Below are 17,648 nucleotides of genomic sequence, written 5' to 3'. Positions count from 1 at the left end.
TAACCTCTAGACATCCGCGCTATAGCCGAATGACGGCCACAGCGCGGACCTACATTCCCGGGAGGCCGTCATATGACGGCCTCCCCTGTGCACGCTCCCTGCGCGCGCCCTACAGGGCGCGCGCCGGGCGCGTTGTGATCACCAAGTCACTGAGACTCGGCTGATCACCGATCTGTGTAAGGGGCCGGTCCCGGCCCCTTACCATGTGATCAGCTGTCAGCCAATGACAGCTGATCACATGATGTAAACAAAAGATCGGTAATCGTTTTTTTTTTTTTTTTTACTCACGCTGACAGCGTGAGTAGAAAAAAAAGCCGATCACCGGATCGGATGTGAGGAACATCGGTCCCCAAGTGGAAGAGGCACATCTGCCCCATCAGTGCCCACTAAAACCTAACAGTGCCCACAGTGCCACCTATCAATGCTCACAAGTACCACCTATCAATGCCCACCTGTAGTGCCAATCAGTGCCACCTGCCAGTGCTGCCCATCACTGCCGCCTATCAGTGCCCATCACTGCCGCCTATCAGTGCCCATCACTGCCGCCTCATCAGCGTACATCAATGAAGGAGAAAAATTACCCGTTAAAAATTTTTTATAACAAAATATAAAAAAATAAAAATTTTTTTTTAAAAAAATTCAGTTTTTTACATTTTTTGTAATAAAAAGTAAAAACCGCAGAGGTGATCAAATACCACCAAAAGAAAGCTCTATTTGTGGGGAAAAAAATGATAAAAATTTCATTTGGGTACAGTGTTGTATGACCGCGCAATTGTCATTCAAAGTGCGTCAGCGCTGAAAGCTGAAAATTGGTCTGGATAGGAGGGGGGTTTAAGTGCCCAGTAAGCAAGTGGTTAACATCTTTTATACCATTCTGCTAATGGGAAATTTTTTACCAGTCAAAAAAGTGAGAAAAAGACTCAGGACTCTGCTTTACCAAGCATATCCCAGCTACCGCCTGTCTCATCTATGGAAGGAACTTGTGTTGCTAAAATAGGAATAAAGATGGACAGCAGTGCAGAGAATACACGATCGGTGCACTTTTTCATCTTTTTATTATCTAAAACAGTGGCTGATGTAAAGAGTGTTATACCACATATATCATTTTTCCTGTATACAACCCCTGGAGGGTGCTAATGAGAGGCCACTGAAGGCTGTGAGGGCCAATGAGAGCCTAAATCCTATACTCCATTCCCAGTAGGACACTGGGAGTTATTTACAAAAGGCAAATCCACTTTGCACTACAAGTGTACTTGGAAGTGCAGTCGCTGTAGATCTGAGGGGGACATGCAAGGAAAATAAAGAACAGCATTTTTGCTTGTACATGATTGGATGATAAAATCAGCAGAGCTTCCCCTCATTTCAGATCTTCCCCTCAGATCTACAGCGACTGCACCTCCAAGTGCACTTGTAGTACAAAGTGGATTTGCCTTTTGTAAATAACCCCCTATCTCCTTGGAGTATGTACAGCGGGTAAATAAGTATTGAACACGTCACAATTTTTCTAGGTAAATATATTGGCAAAGGTGATATTGACATGAAATTGTCCCCACATGTCGGTAACAACCCATGCGATCCATACATACAAAAAAAACAAAACAAATAAGTTCAGAAATGAAGTTATGTGTAATAAAATGGAATGACAGGGAAAAGTATTGAACACACTGACTGAAATTTATTTAATACTTGGTACAAAATCCTTTGTTGGTAATGACAGCTTCAAGATGCCTCCTGTATGGAGAAACTAGTCCCATGCGTTGCTCAGGTGTGATTTTGGTCCATTCTTCCACACAAACCGTCTTCAGATCTTGAAGGTTCTGTGGGCCTCTTCTATGAACTCTGATCTTTAGTTCTTTCCATAGATTTTCTATTGGATTCAGTGGCGGAATTATAGGGGTCGCAACAGTCGCAAGTGCGACTGGGCCCTGTAGTTCTTCCGCCATTTTAGGGGGCCCAGCGGCCGCCCGCCGCATGAGGAGCCCACCTGACTGTCCGGACGTGTGTGTCTCACTGTCGGGTTCATGCCATGGGGAGGGGGGCTTTCACCCGCTATGAATGAGGAGAGAGAGAGAAGCGCTAAGAGACTGTGTGGGCTCTGCCCCTGCCTATCCAGAAACAGAGGGACTGTAAGGGAGGCGGGGCGGACACTGAAGCAGACCAATTCAGTGAAGGCGGGGGAGGAGCTCTCCCCTATGCGACTGCGCAGTGTGGAGTACCTACGGTGATGGTGTACGGCGTGTGACCTGAGGCAAGCAAGGCACGCCGTGAAGGATCATTTCTGAGGAGGGGGAATCGATCGATTGATTGGCGGTAGGTCACTATTTTGCACTGCAATCGATCGATCCCAACCTCCACCACCTCTGCGGCTCTGCCTCTTACTGATCCCATCCCCCCCCACCACTGATCTCATCCCTATCCCCCCATCACCTCTACAACAGAGGTGATGGGGGGTGAGGGGATAGGGATGAGATCAGTGGTGGTGGTGGGGGGATGGGATCAGTAAGAGGTCCCCCTCCAGTACCACCCCCCTCCAGGCTGCACTGGTGGACACGGGCAGGCTGCATTGGTGACACCGGGGACACTGGCTGCACTGGGGACACCAGATGTTTTACTTTGTTGTACAGTGGAAAAAAATATAGTATCAAAATCATGCTTTTCGTGGGGGGGGGGGGGGGGCCTTCATGATTTCTTGCACCGGGGCCCTGAGGTTTGTAGTTACGCCTCTGATTGGAGTCAAGTCAGGTGATTGGCTGGCCCGCTCTAGCAGCTTTATTTTCTTTCTTTAAAACCAATTGAGATTTTCCTTGGCTTTGTGTTTGGGATCATTGTCTTGCTGAAATGTCCACCCTCGTTTCATCTTCATCATCCTGGTAGATGACAGCAGATTTTTCTTACATTTTTCCATTCATCCTTCCTTCAATGATATGAAGTTTTCCAGTACTGTATGCTGAAAAACAGCCCCACACCTTGATGTTCCCTCCTCCAAACCTCACTGTTGGTATGGGGGGTGTTTTTGGGGTGATGTGCCATTTGACCTCCAACCATGGTGTGTATTATGGCGTCCAAACAGTTCAATTTTGGTCTCATCTGACCAGACTATATTCTCCCCGTATTTCACAGGATTGTCTAAATGTTGTGCAGCAAACTTTAAATGAGCTTCAACATGCTTTCTCTTCAGCAATGGAGTCTTGTGTGGTGAGTGTGCATACAGGACATGGTGGTTGAGTGCATTACTTATTGTTTTGTTTCCCTTTTTGCACCTCCCTTTCTTCATGTGTTCAATTCCTTTTCCCTGTATCATTCCATTTTATTACACATAACTTCATTTCTGAATGTATATGTTATGGTGTCTTTGTATGTATGGATTGCATGGGTTGTTACCGACATGTGGGGACAATTTCATGTCAATAGCACCTTTGGAATAATATTTACCTAGAAAAATGGTGATGTGTTCAATACTTATTTTACCCGCTGTATGCATTCACCAAGTTTGTGTGGATTTCTCAGGGAAATTCCTTTTTTTTCCCCACAGCCTTAAAAAATAAAAAGATTTACTGGCTTCTATCCAAAATGACCTGACTGTGTGGCTCTGACAGGGATATTAGAATATAAACGCCATTATTAAAAGGATTGTTGTGAACGCTTTTTATACTCTACAACTTGTCCATATTATATAAAGATGGAGAGTTAATAAATCTTTACATAACAATCAAGTAAACGATTGAAAATAGACACAGTTGCTGAGAAATAGTTTTCTTCCTCAGTACCTGTAAAACTGGAGCTTGAAAAAGTGCTCACACGTCTTTTATTACAGTCAGGGCCGTACCTGCAGGGGTCACAATTGCAACCCAGCCCCATGCTGCAGGGGGCCGCCCCCCCTCCCCCGTACACCTAGATAGGAGAAGCGGCGGCATATAGCAGAATCGATCTCTTCATTTTCCTCCTGCAGCCACTAAATGCCTGAGGGAGGGAGAGAAGGAGAAGCGGGCATTCATCGGCTGTAGGAGGAAAATGGAGAGTGATTTCTTCATATGCAGCCACCCCTGCCGCTTCTCCTATCCAGCTTCCTTCTGCTGCTCCCCTTGTGCTCTTTCCCGGCCCCCCGCAGCTAAGTCAGAATGGAGAGCAGGGAAGGGGCTGGTATATGTCTCATTTACCGGCCCCTTCATTTCCTGAACGGAGAGTCAGTGATCTTTACCGATCACAAACTCTGTCCATTCATAAACTGTGTTACTATGCTTCAGTTTGTGAATGAACAGGAGGCTCTGTACAGATGTATTCCTGTTCATCCATTCGGTGCAGCTGAAGCTGCAGAGAAGGAAATTAAGGGCCGTGTCCTCAGTCTCCTTTCTCTGTCTCAAAGGTAGAACATCAGAGTTCTATTTAGACCCATGACACCTCACCAAAGCCCCCCAATGGGGCTCCTAAAAAAATGATAAAAAAAAGAAAAAAATAATATTGTAAAAAAATAAAAATGGTAAAAAAAAAAACTACTGACACCTAGCATTCTGTCACCGGGCCCCGACTCGGGGTCAGGTGGGGGCCTTCATGGTTTCTTACACCGGGGCCCTGAAGGTTATAGTTACGCCACTGATTACAGTCAACCATTACATACATTTATTTCCTTATTGCTGTATACTTTAAAGTGGTTGTAAACCCTTACAGACCACTTTTTGCTACAGGAAAGCCTATCATAAGACTTACCTGTAGCTACTAGGGTTGCCACCTTTTCTTCAAGTCAAACCCGAACACTTCAGCATTGCACAGCAATTCTTTTTCATAGTGTGTATAGATGATCTATGCATAGATGTTGCTATTAAATAACATTTCTAATCATATGAAGTTAATCACAAGAGTCCCCCTTTACATCAGAGTCCACAGAGTTCCCCCTTTACATCAGAGTCCACAGAGTTTCCCTTTACATCATAGTCCACAGAGTTTCCCTTTACATCATAGTGCACAGAGTTTCCCTTTACATCATAGTGCACAGAGTTTCCCTTTACATCATAGTGCACAGAGTTTCCCTTTACATCATAGTCCACAGAGTTCCCTCTTTACATCATAGTCCACAGAGTTTCCCTTTACATCATAGTCCACAGAGTTTCCCTTTACATCATAGTCCACAGAGTTCTACCTTTACATCATAGTCCACAGAGTTCTACCTTTACATCATAGTCCACAGAGTTTCCCTCTTTACATCATAGTCCACAGAGTTTCCCTTTACATCATAGTCCACAGAGTTTCCCTTTACATCATAGTCCACAGAGTTCCCTCTTTACATCATAGTCTACAGAGTTCTCTCTTTACATCATAGTCCACAGAGTTCCCCCTTTACCTCATAGTCCGCAGAGTTCCCCCTTTACCTCATAGTCCACAGAGTTCTCTCTTTACATCATAGTCCACAGAGTTCCCCCTTTACATCATAGTCCACAGAGTTCCCCCTTTACATCATAGTCCACAGAGTTCCCCCTTTACATCATAGTCCACAGAGTTCCCCCTTTACATCATAGTCCACAGAGTTCCCCCTTTACATCATAGTCCACAGAGTTCCCCCTTTACATCATAGTCCACAGAGTTCCCCCTTTACATCATAGTCCACAGAGTTCCCCCTTTACATCATAGTCCACAGAGTTCCCCCTTTACATCATAGTCCACAGAGTTCCCCCTTTACATCATAGTCCACAGAGTTCCCCCTTTACATCATAGTCCACAGAGTTCCCCCTTTACATCTAAGCTTGCAGAGTTCCCTTTCACTGTAAGGGGGGACTCTGCAGATTCTGATGTAAGGGAGAACTCTGGAGACTCTAACATAAGGGATGCTCTGGTGTACAAAGATGACTCTGGTGTAAGGGGGAGCTCTGATGTAATGAGTGCTCTGAGAACCCTGATCTACCTTAGCGTACTCACTTAGAGGCAGGGGAGACTTAGTCCAGTATGAATAAAGTGTCCGGGTCTCAGACTGTCTGAAACCCGGACGCATGATTCCAAACCCGAACTGTCCGGGTGAATCCCGAACAGGTGGCAACCCTAGTAGCTACCTAGGATATCTCCTAAACCTGCGCGGTTTAGGAGATATCCTCTGTATTTGCATGTGCTGACGTCACTGCACTGAAGGAAACTGAAGCAATGGCACGTACGTGCCGTTTGCTTCAGTAAGTGTGCCGTCACCGGCAGCTCCCGCGCGCATGTGCGGAAGTGACGCCAATCACAGTGCCGGAGCACGAAACCCGGAAGTAACTCCCGGGAGTGATGTCGCCAGCCAGGGTTGTGTATGGGCAACGCAGCGAGGGGTTCAATTTCAGGTGAGTATTACATAATGAGCTAGTATGCATAGCATACTAGCTCATTATGCCTTTGTCTTGCAGGTATTATTTTTTTGGGGTTTTTTTTCAAAGTGGGTTTACAACCACTTTAAATACCAGTACATTTTGGATCTAAGTTGAACATGTTTAATATATTTAGCCTGTTAGACCCCTTTCCCACCGAGCCGCCCATAGCGTCGGCGGTAAAACGCTGCTATTTTTAGCAGCGTTTTACCGTCGGATTTACCCCCGTTAGCGGCTGAGAAAGGGTTAAAACCGCCCGCAATGTGCCACAATAGCGGTGTTTTGCCGGCGGTATCCCAGGGCTGCCCCAATGATTTCAATGGGGAGCAGCGGTGGAGGAGCGGTAAACACACCGCTCCTTCACCGCTCCAAAGAAGCTACTGGCAGGACTTCTGGACACTGGAGACAATGGAGCAGTTGTTTGAGGGCGGATTGCAGGCGCTATTTTTAATGCTATAGCGCCTGCAAAACACCCTCGGTGTGAAAGGAGTCTTAAGTTCAGTGATCAATATGTTGATCTGGTAGAAGACATCCCTTCTCTTTCTTTTTAATAGTCTTTGTGTGGACACTTGTGCTGAGAGGTGTATCCATCACTCAGCTACACTATATTGTCAAAAGTATTGGGACACCTGCCTTTACACTCACATGAACTTTAATGGCATCCCAGTCTTAGTCCGTAGGGTTCAATATTGAGTTGGCCCACCCTTTGCAGCTATAACAGCCTTAACTCTTCTGGGAAGGCTGTCCACAAGGTTTAGGAGTGTGTCTATGGGAATGTTTGACTATTCTTCCAGAAGTGCATTTGTAAGGTCAGGCAGTGATGTTGGACGAGAAAGCCTGGCTCGCAGTCTCCACTCTAATTCATCCCAAAGGTGTTCTATCAGGTTGAGGTCAGGACTCTGTGCAGGCCAGTCAAGTTCCTCCACCCTAAACTCGCTCATCCATGTCTTTATGGACCTTGCTTTGTGCACTGGTGCACAGTCATGTTGGAACAGGAAGGGGCCATCCCCAAACTGTTCCCATGTTGGGAGCATGAAATTGTACAAAATGTCTTGGTATGCTGACGCCTTAAGAGTTCCCATCACTGGAACTAAGAGGCCAAACCCAACCCCTGAAAAACAATCCCGCACCATCATCCCCCCCTCCACCAAATGGTTTGGATCACTGCACAAAGCAAGGTCTACAAAGACATGGATGAGCGAGTTTGGGGTCCACACCGCATCTCCGATCCTGGTAAAGAGCCTCTGACATAGGCTCTTTACCATGTGATCAGCTGTGTCCAATCACAGCTGATCACAGTGTAAACAGGGAGATCGCAATATGCATCAGGAGCTTACCGATCCCTGCTGGCTACGGTGCTCAGAGCGCACGCCCAGCTCGGAAAGTAGTTTATACAGGGCCGTATATATGAGGCCGCTCAGCATTAAGGCCCACCTGCCGAGAGGTCACATATATGCGTACTGTCAGCGCCAAGGGGATAACATTTTTATTTCATCTGATAATAATGTTTTCCTAAAAATATGCCAATTTTGCAAACTTGGGTACATTCAGGTGTAATATTGTTTGTTTTTGTTTAACTTCTGAAGCCTTTACCTATTTTATCCAAATAATAGCTATTTTATCCAAAGAATAATTATTATGATCTTTTAGTTATAAATGTAAACAATATATTAAAAACAATCATTTAATCAATCTGAATTATAATTATTTTTCCAGCGCACATGCAGATATTTGTTCCATCACAGCCGATCATCTTGGCAGAGTTAAAATCGATTGAGAGCTTACTAAATCACTTGAATGTGGAGGATCTTTGCTTTGCAATGTTTATTTAATTCAATCACCTTACTTGCATGAATAACTGATAATTATTTGTATGATTATATTGATACATATGGGGCCACCTTTTGATACTGGGATTAAAAAAAAAAAACACAATTTAATCCCTAGACCAGGAAGGGGAACTGTCCTTTCTGATGCATACAAGTGTTTGGGTGGGTTTACAACCTTCTGAATTAGACCCCTTTTACATGGACAGAGCCCGTTATGCTCCTTGGGAGGCTGGGAGTAAACAGACTCCGCTGTCCGTTTACACCTGTCTGCAGTGGTGTATTTAGGTTTTGTGCTGCCCTAGGCCTGACTAAACGCATGCACCCCCCCTAAATTAAATAAGACCCACCCCATCCTGCCGAGGCCACACCCCTTCCTGTTTAAGACCCACCCTATCATCTGTAAACAACACCCCTTCCTCTTTAGGCTTATTTGGCACCTTTCAGGGGGGAACGGGTACCTGTTTCTGACAGGTACCCTTCCCCACTTCTGGGAGACTGCGCTGTCCCCTCTGAAGTTTGCCCCCCCTCCTCCTTCCTGCACTGGGCCATTCAGAAAGTGCAACGCGCTTCGCACATGTGCAGTAGGGAACCAGTCGGTTTCCCTTACCATGAATGATAGTGGCAAAACCCGAGAGCCAATCCGAAAATCGGCTGAGGTGTCAACATCGCTGGATCCCTGGACAGGTAAGTGTCCTAATATTAAAAGTCAGCAGCTACAGTATTTTTAACTGCTGAGTTTTAATGCTATCATGGGGGGGGTCTCACTGTGCCCATCAATTGCAGCCTCACTGTGCCCTATCAAACGCAGTCACTGTGCCCATCAAATGCAGCCACTGTGCCCTCAAACGCAGCCACTGTGCTCATCAAATGCTGCCACTGTGCCCTCAAATGCAGCCACTGTGCCCATCAAACGCTGCCACTGTGCTATCAAACGCAGTCACTGTGCCCATCAAATGCAGCCACTGTGCCCATCAAACGCAGCCACTGTGCCCTCAAACGCAGCCACTGTGCCCATCAAATGCTGCCACTGTGCTATCAAACGCAGCCACTGTGCCCATCAATTGCAGCCACTGTGCTCATCAAATGCAGCCACTGTGCCATCAAACGCAGCCATTGTGCCATCAAACGTAGCCATTGTGCCCATCTTTTGCAGCCACTGTGCCCCATCAAACGCTGCCACTGTGCCCATCAAACGCTGCCACTGTGCCATCAAACGCAGCCACTGTGCCCCATCAAACGCTGCCACTGTGCCCATCAAATGCAGCCACTGTGCCCATCAAATGCAGCCACTGTGCCCATCAAATGCAGCCACTGTGCCATCAAATGCAGCCACTGTGCCATCAAATGCAGCCACTGTGCTATCAAACGCAGCCACTGTGCCATCAAATGCAGCCACTGTGCCCTTTAAATGCTGCCAGTGCCCATAACACTGATATACTTTATTCAATCATTGTACCTGCTGTCCTGGGGGTTTCCCTCGTGCTCCTCTCTCTCCTCCTGACGTCACAGCTAGATCCTGCCCCAGGGCCGAGGAGAAGATTCACTGCAGGAAAGCAGTGCAGGGGAGGGTAGGCGGAGCTTAAGACTCCACCTGTCACCTGCTGCTTATGGGGGCGCGAGTGACACATCCGCCCCCCCGCATGAGAGAAACCCCCCCCACCCGTCTTGTCGATTCCCGGCTCCCGCTGCCGCCTCCCGCACACTTGCAGCCCACGGCGGCCAGCTTTCTGTAGCGGCGCCGTGGTGTATGGGCGTGCTTGTCAGAGAGTAGGGGGGCATGAGGTACACACCTCCACCCTCTGACAAGCACGCCCATACACAGTGGCGCCGCTACAGAAAGCCGGCCGCCGTGGGCTGCAAGTGTGCGGGAGGCGGCAGCGGGAGCCGGGAATCGGCAAGACAGGTGGGGGGCTTTCTTTCATGCGGGGGGCGGCCCTTTTTGCCGCCCCCCGCAAAGTGCCACCCCTAGGCCTAGGCCTTGTCAGGCTAGGCCAAAACAAAGCCCTGCCTGTCTGTCCTCACATCCAATCCGCCTAGACAGAGGAGTACAGATCACCTTCCATTTCTTTTTAGCGGACCAGAAGGTAGGCAGGTGTAAACGCTGATCCAAAAGGGTGAATGGGCAGTCTCATACGGTCCCCCTGAAAAACTGACAGGCGGTCCTGATTGGACTCTTTGTGTTAAACTGACCTACTTTATCTCAATATTGAAAAGCAGATACATTTTAAAACATGTACATGACTGCTACCGTGTTTCCCCGAAAGTAAGACAGTGTCTTACTTTCTTTTTATCCCTAAAAGCCCCACTATGTCTTACTTTCGGGGTATGTCTTATATTGGGAAAAACATTTTTTTTTATTCTTTATTGCAATATGTGTTTTTTTTGTTTTTTTTTTAATCAGCCCTGTTGGGGGGCTTTGGTGAGATATCAGGGGTCTTAACAGACCTCTGATATCTCCCCCTTGAGACAGAGAAAGAGACAGAGGATAGAGATTCCCCAGTCCCTTTCTCTGCAGCGTCAGCTGCACTGAGAATGAAAGGAGAGAAGACAGCGGCTTCTCTCCATTCATAAACTGACACATTGTAATCACAGAAGATTACAATGTTTCAGTTATGTGAATGGACAGAGTCAGCTGACTCTGTCTATTCACAAAGGAAGGAGGGGGAGGAAAGCGGAACGGAGGGGGAGAACGGAGGGGGACAGAGAAGGAGGGGGGAACGGAGGGGACAGCGGGGAGGCACAGAGGAGGAAAGCGGAACGGAGGGGGAGAACGGAGGGGGACAGAGACCCGCACCCCCAGCGGCCCGCACCCCCAGCCCCACTCTTTGTACCGCACGTCACTGGAGGCAAATCCCCCCGTGTTTCCCCGAAAGTAAGACATATGTCTTACTTTCGGGGTACGGCTTATATTAGCTGACCCCTCTGAAACTCCCGATACGTCTTACAATCGGGGGTGTCTTACTATCGGGGAAACACGGTATTAGCACCCTGTTGTCTATACACAGCTTTGTAAATGTTCTCCTTTTCTATGTTGAGCTTATCTGGTTATATGAAATGTCCATTTTATAAATCTCAAGTGTCAGTCTATAGTTTTATGTAGGAAATTTATAAAAATACATGTGATGTTTTCTTGTTGGAAAAGCTACCAGGCTGAGTGTTTCATTTTACAGGGCGAAAGTTGTTTTTACTGTGATTTTCCAGCAAGTTTTACCGTGTTTTTTTGCCACGATTTTGTACAGGTCAAATGGTCACCAATGTAAAAAAAAAAAGAAAAACGCCTCTAATCTGCCTAAAAAGAAGCTCCAGAACTTGTTTGAGCTTCAGGCGTTTTGGAGTGGAGATGTGAACCATCTCCATAGATAATACTGGTAATTGATTTTTTTCCCCTCCAGCGTTTGATAGCTTCAGGCTTCAAGCTACAAGACGCTCTGGTGTGAATGGAGCCCCAGTGAGTGGATCCCTATTCATTTTTTCCTATAGAGCAGTGATGGCGAACCTTGGCACCCCAGATGTTTTGGAACTACATTTCCCAGAAGCATGAGCATCATAGGAAATGTAGGAAATGTAGTTCCAAAACATCTGGGATGCCAAGGTTCGCCATCATGGCTATAGAGCATGGACAAATCGAATGTATTGTGAGTGCATCAGTGTCCTTGCTGGGTACATATTATAGTCCTGACACTTGGTGATGTGCTTGGAAGGGTAGATATCTTTCTGCATATTGGGTACATGTCTGCCTATGGTCAATGTAAGAACTGATGTTAAAACCTCTCAATCATCAATCAGATTAAATACACCGAATATGGTTGGCAATTATGGGGAAATACAGTGGGGACAGAAAGTATTCAGAACCCCTTAAATTTTTCACTCATTGTTATAATGCAGCCATTTGCTAAAATCATTTAAGTTCATTTTTTTCCTCATTAATGTACACACAGCGCCCCATATTGACAGAAAAACACAGAATTGTTGACATTTTTGCAGATTTATTAAAAAAGAAAAACTGAAATATCACATGGTCCTAAGTATTCAGACCCTTTGCTCAGTATTTAGTAGAGGCACCCTTTTGATCTAATACACCCATGAGTCCTTTTGGGGAAGATGCAACAAGTTTTTCACACCTGGATTTGTGGATCCTCTGCCATTCCTCCTTGCAGATCCTCTCCAGTTCTGTCAGGTTGGATGGTAAACGTTGGTGGACAGCCATTTTTATGTCTCTCCAGAGATGGTCAATTGGGTTTAAGTCAGGGCTCTGGCTGGGCCAGTCAAGAACAGTCACGGAGTTGTTGTGAAGCCACTCCATTATTTTAGCTGTGTGCTTAGGGTCATTGCCTTGTTGGAAGGTAAACCTTCGGCCCAGTCTGAGGTCCTGAGCACTCTGGAGAAGGTTTTCGTCCAGGATATCCCTGCACTTGGCCGCATTCATCTTTCCCTCGATTGCAACCAGTCTTCCTGTCCCTGCAGCTGAAAAGCACACCCACAGCATGATGCTGCCACCACCATGCTTCACTGTTGGGACTGTATTGGACAGGTGATGAGCAGTGCCTGGTTTTCTCCACACATACCGCTTAGAATTAAGCCAAAAAGTTCTATCTTGGTCTCATCAGACCAGAGAATCTTATTTCTCACCATTTTGGAGTCCTTCAGGTGTTTTTTAGCAAACTCCATGCAGGCTTTCATGTGTCTTGCACTAAGGAGAGGTTTCCGTCGGGCCACTCTGCCATAAAGCCCCAACTGGTGGAGGGCTGCAGTGATGGTTGACTTTCTATAATTTTCTCCCATCTCCCGACTGCATCTCTGGAGCTCAGCCACAGTGATCTTTGGGTTCTTCTTTACCTCTCTCACCAAGGTTCTTCTCCCCCGATAGCTCAGTTTGGTCGGACGGCCAGCTCTAGGAAGGGTTCTGGTCGTCCCAAACGTCTTCCATTTAGGGATTATGGCGGCCACTGTGCTCTTAGGAACCTTAAGTGCAGCAGAAATTTTTTTGTAACCTTGGCCAGATCTTTGCCTTGCCACAATTCTGTCTCTGAGCTCTTCAGGCAGTTCCTTTGACCTCATGATTCTCATTTGCTCTGACATGCACTGTGAGCTGTAAAGTCTTATATAGACAGGTGTGTGGCTTTCCTAATCAAGTCCAATCAGTATAATCAAACATAGCTGGACTCAAATGAAGGTGTAGAACCATCTCAAGGATGATCAGAAGAAATGGACAGCACCTGAGTTAAATATATGAGTGTCACAGCAAAGGGTCTGAATACTTAGGACCATGTGATATTTCAGTTTTTCTTTCTTAATAAATCTGCAAAAATGTCAACAATTCTGTGTTTTTCTGTCAATATGGGGTGCTGTGTGTACATTAATGAGGAAAAAAAATTAACTTAAAGCGGGATTCCGGACAGCTAAAAAATTTTTTAAAGTCAGCAGCTACAAACACTGTAGCTGCTGACTTTAAATAAGTACACTTACCTGTCCTGGATGCCCGCGATGTCAGCCGCCCGAGGCCGAACCGTCCCTCGGCTCTTGGGTCCCGGCACCGCCATCCTAGGTAAGGGAAACAGGCAGTGGAGCCTTACGGCTTCACTGCCAGTTTCCTACTGCGCACACGTGAGCGGCGCAACGATCTGTGAATGGCCCCGTGGTGTTCTGGGAACACACACAGTTCCCAGAAGACAACGGGGCCGCTCACCGAGGAGAAGAACACGCCGCGGAATAGGAAGAGGCAGATTAGGAAGACTGCCTAGCAACAAGGGTTTAGGTAAGTATAAAAAAAAATTTTTTCCAAATGTTTCTTTTTAATTTTTTTAGGAATTTTGGTGGCATTTTTTTTCCAGGGTGGCCCTCCGCTTTAAATGATTTTAGCAAATGGCTGCAATACAACAAAGAGTGAAAAATTTAAGGGGGTCTGAATACTTTCCGTCCCCACTGTAATTCCTGTTTTTACAGTGTATTTATAACCAAAATATTTTATCAATGCATTTCTTTATTTTCTGATAATGTAGGGAAGGGTTAACATCTCTGCCAGTTTATTTTTTGCAAACTGTATCCCATTGGGGAGATTCCCCTTCACTTTATCTTTTGGAAATGCAACAAAAAGTGAGAGGTAAACTCTCCAAAGAGTCATCACTGGAACTGGTATTCCTGTGCAAAATGTCCCCTCACTTCTTTTTCCAGTGACAACTAAAAAATATTTATTTTGCATCACTTTCTATCTCAGTAATAATGTTCACCAGGACAAAGAGAAGATGAGTCTCCCCAATAGGGCCCAGACTGCAGTACAATTGTGACACAGGTGGGTTCTAATCCTTCCTTACGCTATCTAAAAAAAAAAAGGGCTAAACTAATTGTAATAACAATTGTATATATCAAGTCCTACTATAAGTGTGTATCTTCTCAAAACAAAATGCTGTATTGGTTTTGGAAATACAGAAAAGCTGCTCAAGTATAAATATGAATGATTGTGTTTTGTTGTGTATATCCTGCATTGTCATAGCTGTATAGATTGTAGTACCTGTTATACGCAGATCTCGGTGCTCCTTTAATGAGTTGTGTGTCCAGGTCACCCTCACCGAGGACTTCAGAGACTTCCAAGGAATGACACACTCACTTATAGCATCAAATAGTTTCTCATCATCGGTCTGAATAATTTTCTTGGTTGAAGATAAAATTGGATTGTTGAGTTCTACATTACTCCATATTATACTAATGTTTTGAGGATAAAACTTCCTTAAAATGAGAGAACACAGCACTCGGTCTGATTCAGAAGGAGTCACTTTTATATCTGTCTCCTGGGGGGGCACTGGGAGGGAAAAAGTAAAATAGGTAAATAATTCTGTTGCCAACACATGTTCTGTCAGATAGAAATTTCCTGTACAGTATGTGAGATATCACCGGACTCAAAATATGTGCCATAAACATGAGCAGTACTGTACTGAGACTCTGCTAGTAGTGTCATTTTCAGCATTTAACCCCTGGGACACCCATATATACTGTATATGTTTCCCCATGTTGAGCTGTGCAAGTTTATTACAGATTTGAATGGGGATCATTCTTTCCTTGTCACACTCCCACTGCAATTGCCAATCATCTGACTAAGTGGTTAGCACTTCTGCCTAGCAGAACTAGAGCTGTCAGTTCAAATCCCAACCACAGCACTGCCTGCCTGGAGTTTGCATGTTCTCCCTGTGCCTGCGTGGATTTCCTTCCACACTCCAAAGACATGCTGGTAGGTTAATAGGCTCCAGTCTCTAGTATGTGTATTTATGAATGTGAGTTAGGGGTGTTAGATTGTAAGCTCCTTGGGGGCAGGGACTGATGTGAATGTAATGTACAATATGTATGTAAATTGACAGGGCTATATAAGTACCTGTAATTAATAATACATTTACATATTTTTTAGCTCAGCAAGAAGAGACACTCAGCACATTTCTATGTTGCTTCATTTCTACGATATCACCCTAAGGGCTAAATAAATTCATCTGGGTGGCACAGTGGTGTAGTGGGTAGCACTTTTGCCTAGCAGTAAGAAGGATCGCTGGTTCAAGTCCCAACCACGACACTACCTGCCTGGAGTTTGCATGTTCTCCCTGTGTCTGTGTGGGTTTCCTCCCACACTCCAAAGACATGCTGGTAGGTTAATTGGATCCTGTCTTGTCCCTAGTATGTGTGAATGTGTGTTAGGGTCCTTAGATTGTAAGCTCCTTGAGGGTAGGGACTGATGTGAATGTACAATGTATATGTAAAGCGCTGCGTAAATTGATGGCGCTATATAAGTACCTGAAATAAAATTTAAAAAATATATAGTTTTTGGAATCCAAGTAGGTATCTTACAATTCCTAACTGGGTGACATTTAGTTTGTACAGCACAACATATATACAATTGTCTTTTATTCTGAATGTTTGTGATCACTTTGTTTCATAATTTTGAAAGTGCTCCCTCCTAACAGAATGACAACTAAGGATGAGCTCAGGCGTGTTCGCAATCTGCACGTGCAGAGCCCACCAGGAAGTCGGCAATGCCCAGCGCTAATCACAGGCAGTGAGACATTTCACAATCTCTGCAGCCGCAGATCGGGAAAATGTCTCACTGCCTGTGATTAGCGCTGTGCAGTGCCGACTTCCTGGTGGGCTCCGCACGTGCGGGTTGCGAACACGCCTGAGCTCATCCTTAGTGACATCTAGACATGTGCAATTCTTTTAGTTCCGAATCAGTTTTTTAACGAATTTAGACTAATTCGTTAATTCGGAATTATCCAAATTTCCGATTTTCCAAAATTTTCTGAATGTTTGGAAATTCGAAAACATGGAAATTCTGAAATTCGAAAATTCGAAATTCGAAATACGGAAATTCGAAAATTCGAAATTTCAGAAATCTGGAAATTCGAAGATTCAAAAATTCTAAATTTTGGAAATTTGGAAATCCAAAAATAAGAATGAAAATCCGAAAATTCAAAAGAACAGAAATCGGAAAATAGGAACGAAAATCCAAAAACCCAAAAAATCGAAAATCTGAAATAATAACTACCGTATTTATCGGCGTATAACACGCACTTTTTTCCTCTGAAAATCAAACACCTATAATTTAACAGCTAGTTATTATTAGTTAGTTATTTAGAATTTTTGGATTTTTGGATTTTCGTTCTTTCGGATTTTCGTATTTTCAAATTTTAGAATTTCCGAAAAAAACAAAAAACGAATGAAACGAATACAAAAACAAACAAATTTTTCGGTAGTTCACATGTCTAGTAACAACACAGGAAAACAATTGGCCAACAGGGCTTTGTCAACCTGTAACTGGATGTATCAATAAGGGTAGGATCAATGGAAAAAGCTGCAGCATAAAGTGAATTTAAACTCTGATTTAAAAATAAAATGCAGACAAGTAGAGTTTATATGACAGAAGAGAGCCTAGTGGTCCTTTGTGTCATAAATGCTTCTCAGCCTGTCAGCGGTAATGTACTCTGAGTTGCAAACAACACAGTTTTGTGCCCTGATGAAGTGATTGCAGTGTACATACATAGAAGTGATGTTATCGAGGCCTGGATATTCAAGCAATCGAACAGATCGAACCTGAAAGGAAGACTGGGTGAAGATGGAAGTTTGACAGGTAAGTTTGGGCTTTGTTTGATGGGTTGGTTTGCCATAATGTGCTAATATGTGACGCATACTAGCACATTAATGGCATAAACCTCCTGGGGGCTCTTTTTAAAATATATATATTTATATAGCAGAGGTTCTTTCTGCTTTTGAAAAAATGAAATTGTTTTTGAAATTCCTGAGTGATTGGGTTTACATTTACTTTTATCAGCGAGGCCTTGTAAGAAGCCAACAAAGTTTGAGCCCCCGTTCACACCTATGCAAATGAGATGCGGCTTACACAGCATCCAATTCGCAGGTCATTTTAAAATACATTCATTTGAATGCATCTGGTTCACATATGTGCGTTGCATTTGCACTGCGCATTGCACAAAAAACGTGTGCGTTTTCTGGGCATTGC

At 44.8% G+C, this 17,648-nt stretch overlaps 1 protein-coding gene across 1 annotated transcript in view; it reads right to left on the bottom strand.

The window, feature by feature from the left end:
* Window positions 1-17,648, bottom strand: part of LOC141147988 (uncharacterized) — a 97,461-nt gene that overhangs the window by 15,778 nt on the left and 64,035 nt on the right. The window contains exon 10 of the mRNA XM_073635144.1: window positions 14,664-14,951. Within this exon, the coding sequence (XP_073491245.1) occupies window positions 14,664-14,951 (288 nt within the window). The remainder of the gene's footprint in view (window positions 1-14,663; window positions 14,952-17,648) is intronic.

This window comes from Aquarana catesbeiana, linkage group LG06, assembly GCF_042186555.1.
Source record: "Aquarana catesbeiana isolate 2022-GZ linkage group LG06, ASM4218655v1, whole genome shotgun sequence".
Taxonomy (NCBI): Eukaryota; Metazoa; Chordata; class Amphibia; order Anura; family Ranidae; genus Aquarana; species Aquarana catesbeiana.
Note: the sequence above shows the minus strand (reverse complement) of the source record. Positions and strands in the feature narration are given on the sequence as shown.